Source organism: Papilio machaon, chromosome 26 (genome assembly GCF_912999745.1).
Source record: "Papilio machaon chromosome 26, ilPapMach1.1, whole genome shotgun sequence".
Taxonomy (NCBI): Eukaryota; Metazoa; Arthropoda; class Insecta; order Lepidoptera; family Papilionidae; genus Papilio; species Papilio machaon.
Genome location: NC_060011.1, coordinates 2,525,097 through 2,542,253, shown reverse-complemented (window position 1 = coordinate 2,542,253; position 17,157 = coordinate 2,525,097). Strand labels below are relative to the sequence as shown.

Below are 17,157 nucleotides of genomic sequence, written 5' to 3'. Positions count from 1 at the left end.
TTTCGGCACATGCTATGCATAGACTAAAATGTATTCGTTTTCATAACAATAATTTCATTGGTTCTTCAAGTTTTGCTTAAACGTGAAAATTTTTATCACTTTCTAATAGAATAACCTAGAAAAGGAACTAAAATTCCTTAATATTAATTTTGATTTGAAAAATGACAAAATAAATAAGAAAAACGACAAATAGCTTAATACTGTGAGAATAGCAACAGCAAGAGGTACGATTATGTAAAATGTTGGAATTTTGTCATTGTGTCAAATTAAAATCGATTCCATAGAACATCACTATCCTTCATTCAACATACGCCAATAGCAGCTGACAGCCAGATTGACAGCTACATTGACAAAAAAAGATATCACACAAGAACAATTTAAAAAAACGTAAATAAAAGGCAGTTTTATAAAAAATGTTATGAGTATTATTGTAATCAAACTGGTTTAAGTTCTTAAAAGACTAGAGAGGGTACGATGACTTCGGCATCATCTAGTAGTGCTCGCTCCTTGTTCGCCGAATCAAAACAAAGATTGGCTGAACGGGTGCAAGTTAACATGAATAACATTTCCTCTCTCGCCAGGCAAATTCAACGAGGATCTAAATCTAATGAGGTAGAGAATACAATAAATGTAAAAATTCATTACTTGATATTTGTGTATTGGGCCCAAAATGTTTCAAATAAATCAGTTATGGAGCGGACGCTCAAAATATTACCTTACAAACAATTCAATCATTTTGATCTGTAGCGTAAACCTAAGTAGCAAATAAGGGTCTCTACACATGTGGATATTGCAAATTAGACTTGTTACTTACTGGTAACTGATTGTAAATTGCATTTTATTTCATGTCCTGTCTATTGATAAATATAATGTTGAATGTTTTGGACCTAATATGATGATAAACTAAATTTTTAATTACACTATATGTCGCATGCGACTCCGTTCACGCGAAATTAAATAAAACCAAAATATAAGTAGCTTATGTGTTCTTCCAGACTATTGTCTACATCTATGCTAAATTTTATCTAGATCCGTTAAGCCATTCTGGATATACCTTCAAACAAATATTCATCTATCCATCCATCCATCCATCGAAACATTCGCCTTTATAATATTAGTAAGATTTAATAAAAAAAAATTGTTTTGCAGCTATCAAAAGCAGCACGTGATATGGCGGCAATTGAACATGTGATGGAAAATAGCGAGGAAAATTTGAAGAAGATGCAACTAATTGGAATACATATTGGTTATCAATTTGAAAACATTCAAAAATCTGCAGAAATGATTGTTGAAATCAATGAACAGGTTGCATCAATAAGAAGACCAAAAGATTAACATTCTTTAATTTTGTAGGTAGTTTTAATTTAATTATATTTAAATCCCATTTTTTATGTTATAGATACATTGTTTTTATAAGCAATATTACCTTATTGTATTGATAGATAAATAGAAAAAAGAAACTAAATACAATCTCAGTTACTAGCTTATTGTAGAAAAATCAATTAATCCTATTGTGTTGCTATTATAAAATTATAAAAAGTAGATACTAACTTATTCAGCCAATTTGGTGTGTAAATAACTTACTATTCTAATTTTGAACGATTATGTACCAAGTAGGTATTGAAAAACTTATAGGATTAAATTCAGTATTTGGATATTAAAGAAAAAAACAAAAATCTCACTAATAAGTTTTAATAGAAATGATGAATGTCCAAGTAATCATGATCTAAAGCCTTTTAATTGATGTGAGAAACAATGCTTCAAGACCTCTTCATTATCTTACTTCTTGATGAAAGGGAATCCAGTGCTGAAGGTGGGATAGTATGCTGCACTGGAGTAGATAGGAGTGGAGTAAGTGGTAGCGAGGGGTGCGGAGGCGATGTAGCTGGAAGCGAGAGGCGCGGAGGCGACGTAAGTGGAGGTGAGGGGAGCGGCGAGCAGTTGGGGGGAGGCGGAGGCGGAACGCTTCTTGATGAAGTGAGCAGGCGCAGCGTAAGGCAGCACGGCGGGCGAGTACGCAGCCGCGAGGCCGGCGGGCGCTACCAGGGTGGACGCGTACGGGGTCGCCAGGGCAGCGGGCGCGACGTAGGCGCCGTTAGCGATGTAGCCGTTGTAGAACTGCGCCTCACGCTTCTTGATGTAGTGAGGGTAGGACAGGCTTGAGTAGATGCTTGGTACGGCCGCGGGGTAGATGGCGCTGGATTGCTGCACGTAGGTGCTAGTGACGGGAGCCGGGATGGCCGCCGTGTAAGTGCTTGGCGCCAGGAACACGCCTGGCTCTGCCACCGCGGCGCACACAAGAGCGGAGAGTACTACAAACTTGAACATTGTTGAAATGACTGATGCTTGTTGAGCTTGTCTTAGTGTATTTATATGAAAACTCGCACTGAGATAAATAATGGAGATTTAGTTCAACGATCGCAAAGCTGAGTCAGGAAGCTTGATATTTAGTACAATAAATTGAAGGTCAGCAAGAAATCTCTGAATAAAATAAACCTAATTTTTTTATATAAAAATTTTTACCCAGTTTCGGTTAAAGACCACGGTCTCATCTGATGTTTTGTGATAAGTCATTAAGATCCTACTATTCGATACTTAGTTATTCTTCAGAAAATATACAAGTAGCATTGCTCCATTCGTTTAATTCATGTTAGCCATAGATTCTAATCTTACTAATATTATAAATGCGAATGATTAGATGAATCGATGGATGGATGTTTGTTTGAAGGTATCTTCGGAACGGTTGCATGGATGTTGCTGAAATTTGGCACAGATGTAGAACATAATGTGGAAGAACACATATGCCAATTATAAAGATTTTTTTTAATTCCTCACGGACGGAGTCGCGAGCAAAAGCTAATTGTTTATATAAATAAAAAATAAATAAATAATAATTTACCAAATTAAAACGAAAAAGGGCGACATGTAGATTGTAAACTAGTCGCTGCCTTTCTCTAATCTATACTAACATAATAAAGTGTAAGCACACACTTCTTTATAACGCAGGATCGTAGCTATCACGGTATATTTTTGGATAATTCTTTTTATAATAATAAACCCTATACTTCATTAAGCTTGGTAAGTAAATTAAAAAAAATTGTTATGCGAGATAGGGACAAAATTTGCAAGCCAAGAGCAGCAAAGATGGATGGTTTCCATGGTAACGGTAATTCAATAAAACAAAGCCCCTTTCTATGTTACAAAATAAAATGGAATTCCATGGGAATGAAGCCGCATGGGAAGCAGCTTGTGATCCCTAATTCAAACGTTTGAATTAGGATTTGATAATTTTTTATATACATATATACCAGTCGACATATCTAAATTCACTCTTCGGGGTGAAGCCATATCTTCACCCTTAAGGGCATTATAAAAAAAATATACATCTTTTTCACACCATCCATTCGTACTTTCTTTTGTCTTCCTCTACCCTTGTAGCCATTTGTTCTCATTTTTTTCTTGTTTAACTGAGTGACATTTCAATGTTAATTTATATATGTCTTTCCGTTCGTCTACTCTTAGCCTGAAAGATCAAAACTTGAAATTTCAAGTAATAAACCGGCTTCACTTTTACTACGCACAACTCAAATGTGAAGGCGGTTCATTGTTCAATGTTCTTAACAGATACCAATTAAGTTTTATGTAAATTTATTACTATAAATAAAATAAAATTGTTACTATGCTAGAGCTTGTCCTGCAACTGTTTTGCATTGAGGCAAAGCGTTTTGTATTTTTATGAAGCAAAGATTAGTTCTACGTGTATGGAGTTTAAGATTAATTTTAATACATACATATTTTATTATAAGTAAATTAAGAAATTATTCTGGGACCGACAAAAAGCACAGATATTGATATATCAGAGAAAATTGTATAGCACTCTTTCTGATATTTGCTTAAAATTCAAAGAACTTAGAAGATAGGCGAGACGTTCTACAAAACTTATTGCATCAGTTTTTTTATTACAAGGTGGCAAGCGGCCACATGAATTCGCCGAAATGGCGAAGCGACCACTCCCCATAGACATTCGCAATTGCAGATGCGTTGCCTACCCTTAATCGACGAAGGAGACGCACAAAAAGAGAATATTTAACCTTCCTATGCATCTCCTCCATCAAATCCACCTCCCCTTCCCATCCTTTCCTTATAAGAAAAGGGGTGGGAAAGGAAAAAGGACTAAAATTAGGCCTCCGGAACCACACTCATCAGACGAAACGCGGAATTACTTCCACTTAACGTCTGTCTTCTGTGTGGTGGTATTTCACCGGGCGAGCCGGCCAATTCGTGCAACTGATGTTGTTGTTGCCGTAAAGAAAGGAAATAGACAAGCATGTGTGTACGTATATAATATGTGAAAAAAGAACCTATAGAGGTGCGCCAATGACTTGTCCGATATCCGTAAACACTGTCTACCCCTTTAGGTTTTTGTTTTTGTAACAAAGTTTTTGTAACTAATAAACTAGTTTAACAAAGAGAAATATGTACGTAGACTCCGATAGATATGTAAGCTCGATACTAAATTTCTTCAAAGACCTTGTAAGTAAAGATCAAGCTTCCTGCATGTAATCTTTGTACAGACAGTATGCGTCGCCCACGTTATTAAAAACGTATAAATAGATTGCTTTCATCTATGTAGGCATCAGTCGCTTCAACAATGTTCAAGTTTGTAGTATTGTCCGCTCTTGTATGCGCCGCGGTGGCAGAGCCAGGCGTGTTCCTGGCGCCAAGCACATACACGGCGGCCATCCCGGCTCCCGTCACTAGCACCTACGTGCAGCAATCCAGCGCCATCTATCCCGCGGCCGTACCAAGCATCTACTCAAGCCTGTCCTACCCTCACTTCATCAAGAAGCGCGAAGCGCAGTTCTACAATGGCTACATCGCTAACGGCGCCTACGTCGCGCCCGCTGCCCTGGCGACCCCGTACGCGTCCACCCTGGTAGCGCCCGCCGGCCTCGCGGCTGCGTACTCGCCCGCCGTGCTGCCTTACGCTGCGCCTGCTCACTTCATCAAGAAGCGTTCCGCCTCCGCCTCCCCCCAGCTGCTCGCCGCTCCCCTCACCTCCACTTACGTCGCCTCCGCGCCCATAGCCTCCACCTACATCACCTCCGCGCCCTTCACTGCCACTGACCCCGCACCCATCTACTCTAGCGCGGCGTACTACCCCTACAACGCGGGATTCCCTTTCATCAAGAAGTAAACTCCATAAAACGGAACTATTAAAATACTACAAATTTAATACCATATGCAGGGAATGACCACGGCCAAATAAAGATACACCTTAAATACATTTTACTTTTATTTTATGTTACAAAACATTATTTTAAACATTTACAGGAGCAACTTTGTAAATGTAGGTAAATATTTATGTACGATTTCGTAGCAAAACGAAGTGTCTTGATTCCTCCAAAATAGTTAACAGTTAAAAGCTTTAATCTTATTTTTTGGGCTGTTAATTTCATATAAATATATAACATTTAAAGTTTGTAAAAGTTTTTACCCTCAAGGTTGTAAAATAATAATAGGGAATAGAATAGGGAACGAAAGTTTGCGAATATGTAAGATTTATGTGAATGTTTTGTAAGTTTAACATGTTTTGTTGTAATTTTTTTTTAATTACAAGTCTATTAATTAGCCTAAGTAATTAAAAAGGCTACCGAAGACAGTATTTAACGTGGATGAAGTCGCGGGCACAGCTAGTAATTAACTACATATAGTATACGTGTTTAGAGCTTTTTTCAAATTTATCCTGGAAAGCATTATAATGAAGAGTGTATCTTCTAATATATTTCACTCCTTAGATAAGGCGCACACTTGGCGACAGGCTGGTGGCCGTCCGTCATTTAACGTGGATGAAGTCGCGGGCACAGCTAGTAATTAACTACATATAGTATACGTGTTTAGAGCTTTTTTCAAATTTATCCTGCAAAGCATTATAATGAAGAGTGTATCTTCTAATATATTTCACTCCTTAGATAAGGCGCACACTTGGCGACAGGCTGGTGGCCGTCCGTCATAATTTATCATTAAGGTTTATAAACCTCTTTAACCGATCCCATCTAAGAGGGATAAGAGCTTAGATAAGAGGCCTAAAGACCAGAAATTTTGCGTTGAAGGTTTTTGTCGGTACGTATACTATCAACTTATATCGACGCTGGAAAGCATAAACGCTGTAACCCCGAAAGTATGAACTTTACAGGAGAGCCAAAAAATCATAACTCGTGAGCTGATACGCCTCCAAGCATGCGGTATTTAGCAATGTTGTGTAGTTTGTGCTAACCTATAATAAAATCATTATCGTTTGATAATGGTTGAAATTATTGACGTGTGAAAAACATATTCGCGATTTCAAGGGTTACAGTATTTATGCTTTCCAGCGTCGATATCTCATTTTACCATTGGGCGTTGAGCATTTAGACAATATGGCTTGTATACATTTTTTTTCAAAAATTCGTATCTTCGTTCAACAAAGGATTTGAACAAGTTTTCAGGGTCAATTTTTCCATCAGTTTATGGCATGGTTAAACGTGTAAAGAAAGGGGAAATTTCTTACGTACGCACGTACGTATATACGTCCCCTCCCCGGCGAGATTCATTTCCCTTTCCAAAATCATCCTTATAAGAACAGGATGAGAAAGGGAGAAAGTCTGGAATTTGGCATACACACTGATCAGATGAAACGCGGAATTACTTCCACTTCACGCCTGTCTTCTGTGTGACTTGTACATTAATATAACCTCACATTACCAAAAATTTCACTTTTTAAACTGATGTAAAGCCTATCATATCGTGAGATTGGCTCTTCTTTATATCGTTACTAGCTGTCACCCGCGACTCCGTCCGCGCGCAATTAAAAAACTTTCAAAAGGGGTATGAAAAATATGTAGTAGCCGATTCTCAGACCTACTGAATATATGTATATAAAATTACATAAAAATCGGTCAAGCCGTTTAGAAGGAGTATGGTAACTAACATTGTGACACGAGAATGTTTTGAACTTTAACAGCTTATCAAAATTCATTAGTTCTCTATGCTAATAAGAATTATATTGTTAAAACACATGTTATCAGTAAATGGTAAAGTCAAGAACAGCCCAAGAAGAATTGCTGATTTTGGGCTCTAACTAGTCTGGTTAATAACTTTATTTAATTTAAGTGAGACTTAGTTATGGCACGACGAGGATATAAGAAAGAAATTAATGCAGTGGAAATGCGATCTTTGAGTAGTATTATAGGAGTGGCTGTGAGCGATAGGATATGAAATAGTTTAAGGAAGAATGAGGTTTAAAAAAGGATGTTGTGAGTAGAGTCGAAAATGATGCTGAGATGGTTCAGACACGTTGTAAGGATGAATTAAAGGAGATAGACAAAGAAATTTATGAGTCAGTCAGAGTGGTCGGGGCCGTACCAAAAGTAGTTATACCGTCCTTATTAAAATACTCAAGAATACCGCCCGTATTAATATCATCCGAAACCGACGTCCATCTATCTGTGTGTAGTTACGGGTGTGATTACGCTGTTGTTGTTTTAAGCTGTCCTTGATTGAATTAATCAAGAACCTTTTATTGTGAGAGGATAGTAGTTCTAAATTTAAAAGACAATTTAACTATAAGTATGCATTTATTTAATACAAAATTGCTATGGCACTCCGTAGAATTTTAAAATACAGTTTTTAAACATTGCATTTGTTTGTATGAAAACCCGAATGGAGGGTCTATTTTCTTAAGGAGTCTTTTTAGTTGTAGAAATTTAAATTACTTCTTGATGAAAGGGAATCCAGTGCTGAAGGTGGGATAGTAGGCCGCACTGGAGTAGATGGGCGCGGAGTAAGTGGTACCGAGAGGTGTGGAGGCGACGTAGGTGGATGCGAGGGGCGCGGGAGCAATGTAGGTGGAGGCGAGGGGCGCGGCGAGCAGTTGGGGGGAGGCGGAGGCGGAACGCTTCTTGATGAAGTGAGCAGGCGCAGCGTAAGGCAGCACGGCGGGCGAGTATGTAGCCGCGAGTCCAGCGGGCGCTACCAGGGTGGACGCGTACGGGGTCGCTAGGGCTGCGGGCGCGACGTAGGCGCCGTTAGCAAAGTAGCCGTTGTAGAACTGCGCCTCACGCTTCTTGATGTAGTGCGGGTATGACAGGCCCGAGTAGATGCTTGGTACGGCCGCGGGATAGATGGCGCTGGAGTGCTGGACGTAGGTGCTAGTGACGGGAGCCGGGATGGTTGCAGCGTATGTGCTAGGCGCCAGAAACACGCCGGGCTCCGCCACCGCGGCGCACACCAGAGCGGAGAGTACTACGAACTTGAACATTGTTGAAGTGACTGATGTCTGTCTTTACTCCCGAGCTTATTTATATCAAAGTTAGTACAAAGCTGAAAGCGTAGGTTCAGGAAGCTGATATTTATGTTAATCAAGGCCGAGCGTATAACAAACTAGCGTTAGCGTTTAAGCAATATTGTATTATTATCTGGCGGCTATTTATGCAAAACCAGCACATGTCTTCGACCACATCTCCACTTATCTATATGGGACCGGTTGTAAGTGGTGCAGCGTTTTGATACCATTGGTCAATATTAGGTCTACGCAATAACGACTTTTGATTTTACAAACTAAGTAATTGAAATCATTGCTTTTGTTGCTGATAAAAGCATCTTAAACAGCAAACATCATTTCTTGCACTTACTGAGATTTGCAAACTAATTTTATGTAGGCGTTTCTTAAACTGGTGTACTTATGAGAAATTAATAAACACTTTGAATATCTTTCTTTAACATTAATAATGCGAATGTTTATATGGATGGATATTTGTTTGAAGATATTTCTAGAACGGCTCACCAGATCTTGATGAAATTTGGCACAGATTATAAAAAGATGTAGAACACAGTCTGAAATAACACATAGTGTTAAGTATTTTTTTTATTTCCGCGCGGACCGAGTCGTGGTCGACAGCTAGTTGTCTATAATGCCCGCTATGCACACTTGGCAAACAACGGCGAACAGCAAACACCAAACAACGATATGAACGTGTATATTGGTGGTTGCCTGTTTTGTTTGGTGTTCGCTGTTTGTGCCCGTGATCGACGTTTCTGTGGTTTTTTCCACACAAGTCAAAGGATGTTCGACAAACGTGGAAATGCCTATTTTTGTTGGGTGTTTGAGTTTTTTGTTTGGCACGTGTTGATGATTGTGACTGTTTGTTTGGAGCGCCCATAGGTCAATTGTTTTTATTTCAACGGTCGAAATAGCAGTCAACAACTAGTCTGTAATAAAAAACGATCGATCAAATCAATACATAAGACAAAAGAAGTGTTATTTAAAAAGAGGTAGTTATGACAAGTGATATTTAATTTTTTTTATCTGTATTAAGACGTGCTGATGGCCGTTACACATTTAGATATCGTTTAATTACTATTGAACTGTTCTGGGATAAAATAATATTATTTTGTACTCTTACTTGTAATCGTTTTAGTAAAATTGTATGTTGTTTTACATCCTTTTTTCCAATGTGAAGTTAATAGTGTGTGGTACGTTTTGGCAAACAATATATTTTGACCCTTGCTTTCCTTTACCAAAACCTTCCTAGAAAATAAATTGTTATCCATCGCATATTCTTTAAGTAGACAGAGACATTGACAAAAAGACATGTTATATATAGATGTTTGGATAGTGTAAACTCACAGTTAGATGGGCAATTCGATGGTTTTGTTATTGTTCAGTTTGATACAGAAGAGCCAAGAAATGTACCTAATCCTCTATTGAAATGTGTAACAAATAAAACAAATTATTAACCTATAGGTACTAAACATTTACAACATGTTGTTACAAATGTAATTATTAATGAAAGTAGTTTCAAGGTTATTGAGAGTGATAACAAATGGAACAATCGTATGCGTAGAACTGATTTTTCAATCTTTTTTTTATTTTGGACAGATAGATCGAGGTTGCTGTTCACTGGAAGAGAGCAGTAGAAGACCATTGGCTCCAGGACAAGGCTCATGGTATTACTCATTATAGGTGTAGATTAATAACTCTCATAGACATTCTGAAAAGAAGGTTAACTTGTTATGGTTTTTTCAGACAAATACTGCAATTTGCTAGAAATAAATGACCACATAACTTTAGAAGTGTTTACTTAATTTTTTGTTAAACAGTAGTACAGCAAAAACATCTGTTACACGAATTTTTCGGGTCAATTCGTGAAATACCACGACCACTCAGAAGACAGAGTGAAGTGGAAGTAATTTCACCTTTACTCTGAAGAGTGTGCGAGCTGAAGGTCATCTTCCCCTTCCCACCCTTTTTTGTGGAAGGGGAAATATGCTCTGTACGTCCTCTTCTGTTGATTAAAAGGTAGGCAAATCATCTTAAATGGCTACGGCAAATGTAATCTTAGGCAGCGGTCATTTCGCCATTTTGGTGAATTTAGGTGGCCGCATGCTCGATTGCCACCATTTGCTATAAAAAAAAACATATTCTCTGTTGTTGTATTTATCTTTTCTAATTGTTTAAATAAATTATTATATCAGTAAAAAGAAATCTAATGAATTCTCTGCATGCATAGTTCATGCCTCTGCAAACGAATCATGTCGTTGCGATTGTCTTTTTATCTTTCTACCTTCACTGTGGTTCTGACCTTATAAAGATGTCAAGGAGTACCTGAGTTGTGAATAGAGTTCCGAGATTTCTATTGTGAGTCGGTATCAGAATAAATTTTGCGCGCAACGAGGTTATATTTTGCTTTTCCTGGTACACTGTGGGATTTAGAATTAACGTCTGATTTTATCTTTTTTACGCAATACAACTTAACTTAGTTAGGCTTCGAGCAACTAGACACAATTTATTAACACATTATTTAACAATTTTTTAATCATTTTTTAAAAGAGGTTCTTCATTTGTCTGCATGCTTTTTATGTTTGTTATCTCGGAACTTCGCTCCTTGTAAAATCATCGTCTAGATGAATTTAAAAAAAAAGATAGTGCGACTCCAAATATAATTGTAATGAATTGTTGTTCAAATATTCTTTTAAAAATTAAACACAACCTTTTGTCGTAACAAAAATCATTTGACATTTCAATAAGATGATATACTGCTAAAAAGTTTTTAAAAGATCCAATTAGTGTATTCATGTGTACCTAAATGTCAATCGTTTAAAAGCCGGTTGATCTCTGAATTTATTAATTGTAGACAACACAATGATTCATAATGAATGCTGTCGTGTTCCGATATCATGTATTGGCATGTTTTTTCTGAGATAATTTGATTATACGAAACAATGCCTGCAAATTCGGAACACGATCCATAAAAATGTATAATAGTGTATTGTAAGTTATTGCAATATTATTTGAAATTTGTTTTTAAAGTTTATAGAAGTGTTTTGAATACAAATAAGTATTCATTAAAAAAAAATAGGATGAAAAATTATTTCTTTTCCAGCCAGGAACCTTGTCAGTTCAACTTGTAATATTTCATCAAAGTTTTTCAACACATAGAAGTAAAAGTATACAAGTATTTATTTTTACTTTCAACATTAATAAACAAATTTATTTAATATACAGTATTTGAATATACCCTCTTGAGTATACATTTCGAAATTAATGTCACTCAAACCGGTTTCTATTTCCTTAATATTTAAGGCTAGAAATAAAAGTCACCAGTACATCTCTTCATTTATTTAGCTTAATGACATAGATTATAGATATAAAAGCAGTCTTCTAATCTTCGTTGTTATTCTTCAGTTTCTGGAATATGTCTTTTCTTGACTACATATAGTGGTATTGAAAACTCAGGCACCAAAGAACTTGGTATAACAGGAGAGAATATCGAAGGTTGGGGTGAGTACGATAGTCTTTTATTTATATAGTGCGCAGGAGCAGTATATGCGGATACAAAAGGGCCTTTAGGAAGTAATGGCGATGAATAGGAATAACGAAGTGTTGGAGGTGCGTAGAAAGAGGCCGCGTAAGGCGTAGCTGGAACATAAGATTTCGGAGGATCGAAAGATATTGACCTTTTGTGAATCAAATCAGATATACTAGGTCTTGTAATTGATCGTTTTCTTAGATGGTGTGTTGTCGGGTACCAAGTTAATGACGTCAGAAACGCGTTGTCCTGTCTGAAAGTTGTTTCACTTGTATCACTGTGGTATATTTTTAATGCACAAGATGTTGTTACCGCGAAGAGACACAACACTGCGAGTCTTAACATTTTAACGAACTGACCCCTGACAATATGGCGACGTATAGAAAGTTCCACTTTAGAATAGCCTGTACTAAGCTAGTGTGTTACTATGGCGCGAACGCAAGGTCGTCTGAAATTAGTGAAAGGTTTCACGGAGCAATTGTGAAATTGAAATATATTGTAGTATTTTAATACCTTTGATTATAACACAAATTTAAAGCTTTGTAAATTCAATATTCACGTGGTTATTTAGTAACTGAACGCGCGGTGCAGGCGAGAGCACGGCTATGAGTAAGGCCAACAACTGAGGAACGTTTTTTTTGCCGGTCACATCTTTCTTAATGACTCAACCACGTAACAAATTCTCATATCACCTTTATGATTGAGACTAAATAAATTAAATTATAATATCAATCAGTAGTTGTCCCGGATGTGCCATGTGATCTTAGATAACGCGTAGATTTTTTTTTCAATATTAAATTCAATTTGATAATAATTTGTGCTTAAATATTTGAGTGCACTTCTCACAAGTTGGATATGCGTCTGAAGGAATTGAAGTCAGATATGACAGCTGATATCAATCAGTTATACTTCTACATCTACATGATATATACGTACTATATCTCTAGGTGTGGAAGATTAGTACATACTATGCCAAACCTCCATATAAGGAAAGCTGGAATATTTTTTTGTGCATGATTGAGTTTGACGTGATGGTTAAGATTTAAATTGACATTAGATTCCGATGTTTGTGGCGGAAAATATTCAAAATTACGCATTGAGAATTATTTTTTTTATAAGAGAAGGGGGCAAACGAGTGGCGGGAACACCAAAGTGATCATCGACGCCCATGGACATCCGCAACACTAGAAGAATTGCAGATGCGTTGCCGGCCTTTAAGATTGATATACGCTCGCTTCTTGAAGCGAGCTTTCTTATTTAATGGATAATTTAAAACTTGAAAATATAGAAAATCCTGGTCATTGGTGAATTAATTTTACGTTTTAGTTTCTGGTATAATTATAAAAAATACATCTGTGTTCCATATGTTGTTTGGTTTTTCAAAAAGAGAGAGGTAAACTTAAACCATATAATCTAGAATCTACTAGGTGTAGGCCTAGGAAGAGACGATGGCTTTAGGTGACATGATAATTAAGGGAGTGACGACTGAACTGACAGAAGATAGATTGATCTAGTGGACGAAAATCTGGAGAAAACCTATTAGAGTGAGGTAAGGACAGGGAGATGTTGTTAATCTATTTAAGTCTTAAGAAAGTGTTTTGTTTAGACACGGAGGATAAAAAAATTCGAAGATAATTTGCACGCCTGATAGTTTGTTACTTTTTAAAATGTATAATGTTAATAATGCTGTTACTAATTGAATAGGGGCTTGATATTTCGTATTCTAGTTACATTACAAAAAAAAAATAGTAAGTGAATTCACTTTTCAAGTGAATGTGTGAAATTTTGTGAAGTGAATTCGAGTTAATACAGTACTTCTACCGGATTAAACTTGTGTCTTTCAAAAGTGGTCACACCCGCCACAACATTTGCCGCCGAATGCGCCTTGATTCAATCCGTAAAATATCACATTCTCACAGAAGATAGGCATGAAGTAGAACATTCTGCGCTTCCTATGATTAGTGAAGTACAGAATCTCCTATCTTAGTTCTTTTAGCTTGGGAAGGGGTATTGGATTTAGCGGAGGATTTGGGATAAATTGGAAAAGGAAACATCCTTTTTCTGTTTGTCCTCTCTACTCTGAAGGTTGACAATGCATCTACTAATTAGCTTATTTAGATGTTATAGATAGCAGTCACTTAACAATAGGTGTCTTGCATGCTCCTTTATTGCCTCTGTTGCCTTTCATTAGCAGTTAATTGCATCGCTACTAAATTAACAATAAAGTTTTAGTGACAACTGTACTGTTGCCGACTCAATGTCGCCATGTAGTGTTTACATTATTATGTTGATTTTAGCGCTACTTGTCCTACTGTACTGGCATAATAACCAGGCATAATGTACTTTATAGTTACATAATTTAAACATAACATATTGGAAAGAATAGGCTAATATGTAACTACATATTAGCCTTTTATGTCGAAATAAGCGAAACAGTTTTCATAGCGAAAATCAGAAAGTATTTTTTATTCCGCGCGAACGGAGTCGCTGCAATTTTTACGCGTACGAAAATTAAGTTAATTTAAAGTTCACTATTTTTTATCAGACATTTATCTGAAATCATTTAAACTTTCGTGAGACATTATTATAAACCACTGATCTCCATAAATGGCCATTGCTTAGATATGACAGCTTTTGTTTTGTTTTAACTTAAACGCGCCTTTTGAAGTTCTCTAAGCTCTATCATTAAGTCAGCGCCAAAATGCCACGGTTTGTAGCCTGTCCATGTATTGAGGTCAGCGTTATAAAAAAACAACCTGTGTTTTGTAATTTATAAAATCAGTTGTTTTGTGGTGCAAATCACAAGACAAATGTTTGTTGCTCGTAACCAACCAAAGAGCACACACGTTCGTACTTGCTCGACATTGAAAAGTTTATTGAGCATGTACCTACGTGTATGCTCACCAAAATCTTCAACAATAATTCATATAATGAATTTCCAATGCCGAAACAATTGTACGAAAACATATTGTTTTCTCTATTTTTCAAAAATAGAATGAGCGGGATGAGAATATGTTTTCGTATGTCTGTTTCGGCAGAGGAAATTCACAGTTATAGTTAGTTACCTTTCAGAGAAATAAATTTAACCCGCACTCGACAGTCATCGATTTACAAGTAATATAATTATTTTTTGCAATTCTCTTTTATACCGATAACTCGTTATGTGATTTTTTGACTAAAGAGAAATGGACTAGGCAAAGAGCTGTTTTTGTACACAAAATTGGGAAATTAAAAAAAGAATAACAAATAATAAAAAAGTCATAACAAGTAACCTGTGTTCTTCCAGGCTATGTTCTACATCAATTCGCATTTATGATATGAGTAAGATTAGTAAGAAGTAATATAGAAAGGTTTTTATAATAAAAGCATTCGTGATTCACCCGTGACTGCGTCTTCCTCGAATAAAGAAAAACAATGAGCAGCCTATGTGTTCTTGCAGACTATATTCTACATCTATGCCATCGAAATTCGTTGAACCGTTTATCAGATACCAATTAACAATCATCTAAACTTTTGCATTTATAATATTAGTAAGATTTTTATTTCACAGAGGGTTATGTGCCCGCTTGACATATCCTGTTTCTTAAAAGTCAAAGATTTATCCAAAGAATGCGTTCATTTGTAAATACTGACAATACTATAGCATTTACGATCAAAATGTCAACACTTCAAAATGCAAGTGGAAATTTTTCTTAAATAAAGTCCAAAAAAGGATAATTAATATACTTTGTTAGTACTGATTACTCAGATTTCTGTGAATAAATTCGACGCGTTAAGAAAAAGTTAGTTTAGACTGGGATTCCACTGTTGATGCACTTTTAGAAAATCATAGCACTTTTAGAAGTGCATGGTAACTTTTTTACTGTTGAATCTAAGAATGCATATACGTTTATTAAGTTTTATAAAGTATTGGTATAAAATGAATTCAATACTTTTCCTAATAACTAGGCTTTTACAATATTACGTTGTCTCTATTCTTTAAAAGAGAATGTATGGGGTGACAATATGTTTCAATACATGTGTCGCTGCAGTCCAAACCCACAGTAATATTTTAATTAATTTTTTAAAAATTGAAAGTCGATTGTTTATTACCTGATAACCGGTGTCGATCTAAATGTGAAGGCGTTACGTATTTTTTGTCCTTTTTGCGATTAAACTGTCAGGTGTTTGATGGTCCGAGTCCCGGCTTCTAGATGACCTTGCGGTGTGTAAATACCAGCTTCCTGGTCAACTTAGTATCTCGTTGAACGACAACGCCCCTTATTTTGTCCTACGCGTAATCTGCTTTAGTATAAATAATCCGTGTCTCGTTGTATCGGCATCAGTCGTCCTGAAAGCCTCTAAGATGTTCAAGTTTGTGTTGTGCGCCCTGTTCGCCGCCGCGGTCGCCGAGCCGCAATTCCTCTATACTCCGTACTCGGAGTCATACATCGCCCCGGCGACCACCACCGTCACCAAGCACGCCAGCAGCGTCGTCACCTCCCCCTACTACTCCTCTTTAGCCTACGAGGTCCCGCACTTCATCAAGAAACGTGAAGCTCAATTCATCCCGAGCGCTGTGGTGCCTACAACCTACTTAAACAACTGGGCGACTCCTTACAACTACTGGAACTCCAATGCTTACCTTCCTTACGCGTCAGCGCTGAACACTCACTTGATCAAGAAGAGGTCCGCCGGTCTCATCTCGCACGCCAGTTACATCACTCCTTACAGCTCCTACATCGCCCCCGGTGCCTTGACCTACTCCTCCGGTTTGTACCAAGGTAACCCTCTGTACTCCTCCTACATCGCTCCCGCTCATTTCATCAAGAAGAGGTCAGCTCAGTGGGCCACTCCCTACCTCGCAGCTCCGATTGCATCCACCTACGTGGCGTCGTCCCCTCTCGCAACCTCGTACTCCACGGCCGTTCTCCCCGGTACCTCTTACTGGTCCGGTTACGGTGCTTTCCCCTACATCAAGAAGTAAGAAGCTTTAACAGTTTAACGACTCAAACGACCACGACCTAACGTTTGTACAGACATGACATTTTTTTTGTAAATACACGATTTTGAATTGAATACGTTCTTTTATTTTGTGTGATTTAAGGACCTTTATATAGGTACATACATATTTTATTTAGCACTCTATTAATGTAATATTCGAAAAAGTTCGTGACTACTTTTTCTTTTTAATTTTTCCATAATTTGCCAAATATTGATAACTGTCGCCCGCGACTCCAGACTATGTTCTACATCTGTGCCAAATTTCATCAAGATCCGTTGAGCCGTTCCGGAGATACTTTCAAACAAACATCCATCCATCCATTCA

At 37.2% G+C, this 17,157-nt stretch overlaps 6 protein-coding genes across 6 annotated transcripts; 3 read left to right on the top strand and 3 right to left on the bottom strand.

The window, feature by feature from the left end:
• Positions 1-361: 361 nt before the first annotated feature.
• LOC106718701 lies at positions 362-1,866 on the top strand. Its single transcript, XM_014512858.2, has 3 exons — positions 362-612; positions 1,150-1,349; positions 1,797-1,866. Exons 1-2 carry the CDS (start codon positions 475-477, stop codon positions 1,333-1,335), a joined length of 324 nt encoding a protein of 107 aa, XP_014368344.2. The 5' UTR covers positions 362-474; the 3' UTR covers positions 1,336-1,349; positions 1,797-1,866.
• On the bottom strand, positions 1,780-2,328 carry LOC106718698 (pupal cuticle protein G1A). The gene has a single exon (XM_014512856.2). It carries the CDS (start codon positions 2,326-2,328, stop codon positions 1,780-1,782), a length of 549 nt encoding a protein of 182 aa, XP_014368342.2.
• A 2,323-nt stretch (positions 2,329-4,651) lies between these two features.
• Positions 4,652-5,197, top strand: LOC106712823 (larval/pupal cuticle protein H1C). The gene has a single exon (XM_014505507.2). The coding sequence runs from the start codon at positions 4,652-4,654 to the stop codon at positions 5,195-5,197; it is 546 nt and encodes a 181-aa protein (XP_014360993.2).
• Positions 5,198-7,750: 2,553 nt separating this feature from the next.
• LOC106712909 (larval/pupal cuticle protein H1C) lies at positions 7,751-8,299 on the bottom strand. The gene has a single exon (XM_014505623.2). It carries the CDS (start codon positions 8,297-8,299, stop codon positions 7,751-7,753), a length of 549 nt encoding a protein of 182 aa, XP_014361109.2.
• A 3,398-nt stretch (positions 8,300-11,697) lies between these two features.
• Positions 11,698-12,491, bottom strand: LOC106718742. Its single transcript, XM_014512905.2, has one exon. It carries the CDS (start codon positions 12,192-12,194, stop codon positions 11,715-11,717), a length of 480 nt encoding a protein of 159 aa, XP_014368391.2. The 5' UTR covers positions 12,195-12,491; the 3' UTR covers positions 11,698-11,714.
• A 3,657-nt stretch (positions 12,492-16,148) lies between these two features.
• On the top strand, positions 16,149-16,889 carry LOC106718743. The gene has a single exon (XM_014512907.2). It carries the CDS (start codon positions 16,195-16,197, stop codon positions 16,813-16,815), a length of 621 nt encoding a protein of 206 aa, XP_014368393.2. The 5' UTR covers positions 16,149-16,194; the 3' UTR covers positions 16,816-16,889.
• Positions 16,890-17,157: the final 268 nt, after the last annotated feature.

Coding starts and splice junctions, on each gene's coding strand:
- LOC106718701 (XM_014512858.2), top strand. CDS start 475: ATGACTTCGGCATCATCTAGTAGTGCTCGCTCCTTGTTCGCCGAATCA. Junction 613..1,149: donor GAGGATCTAAATCTAATGAG/GTAGAGAATACA, acceptor ATTGTTTTGCAG/CTATCAAAAGCAGCACGTGA.
- LOC106718698 (XM_014512856.2), bottom strand. CDS start 2,328: ATGTTCAAGTTTGTAGTACTCTCCGCTCTTGTGTGCGCCGCGGTGGCA.
- LOC106712823 (XM_014505507.2), top strand. CDS start 4,652: ATGTTCAAGTTTGTAGTATTGTCCGCTCTTGTATGCGCCGCGGTGGCA.
- LOC106712909 (XM_014505623.2), bottom strand. CDS start 8,299: ATGTTCAAGTTCGTAGTACTCTCCGCTCTGGTGTGCGCCGCGGTGGCG.
- LOC106718742 (XM_014512905.2), bottom strand. CDS start 12,194: ATGTTAAGACTCGCAGTGTTGTGTCTCTTCGCGGTAACAACATCTTGT.
- LOC106718743 (XM_014512907.2), top strand. CDS start 16,195: ATGTTCAAGTTTGTGTTGTGCGCCCTGTTCGCCGCCGCGGTCGCCGAG.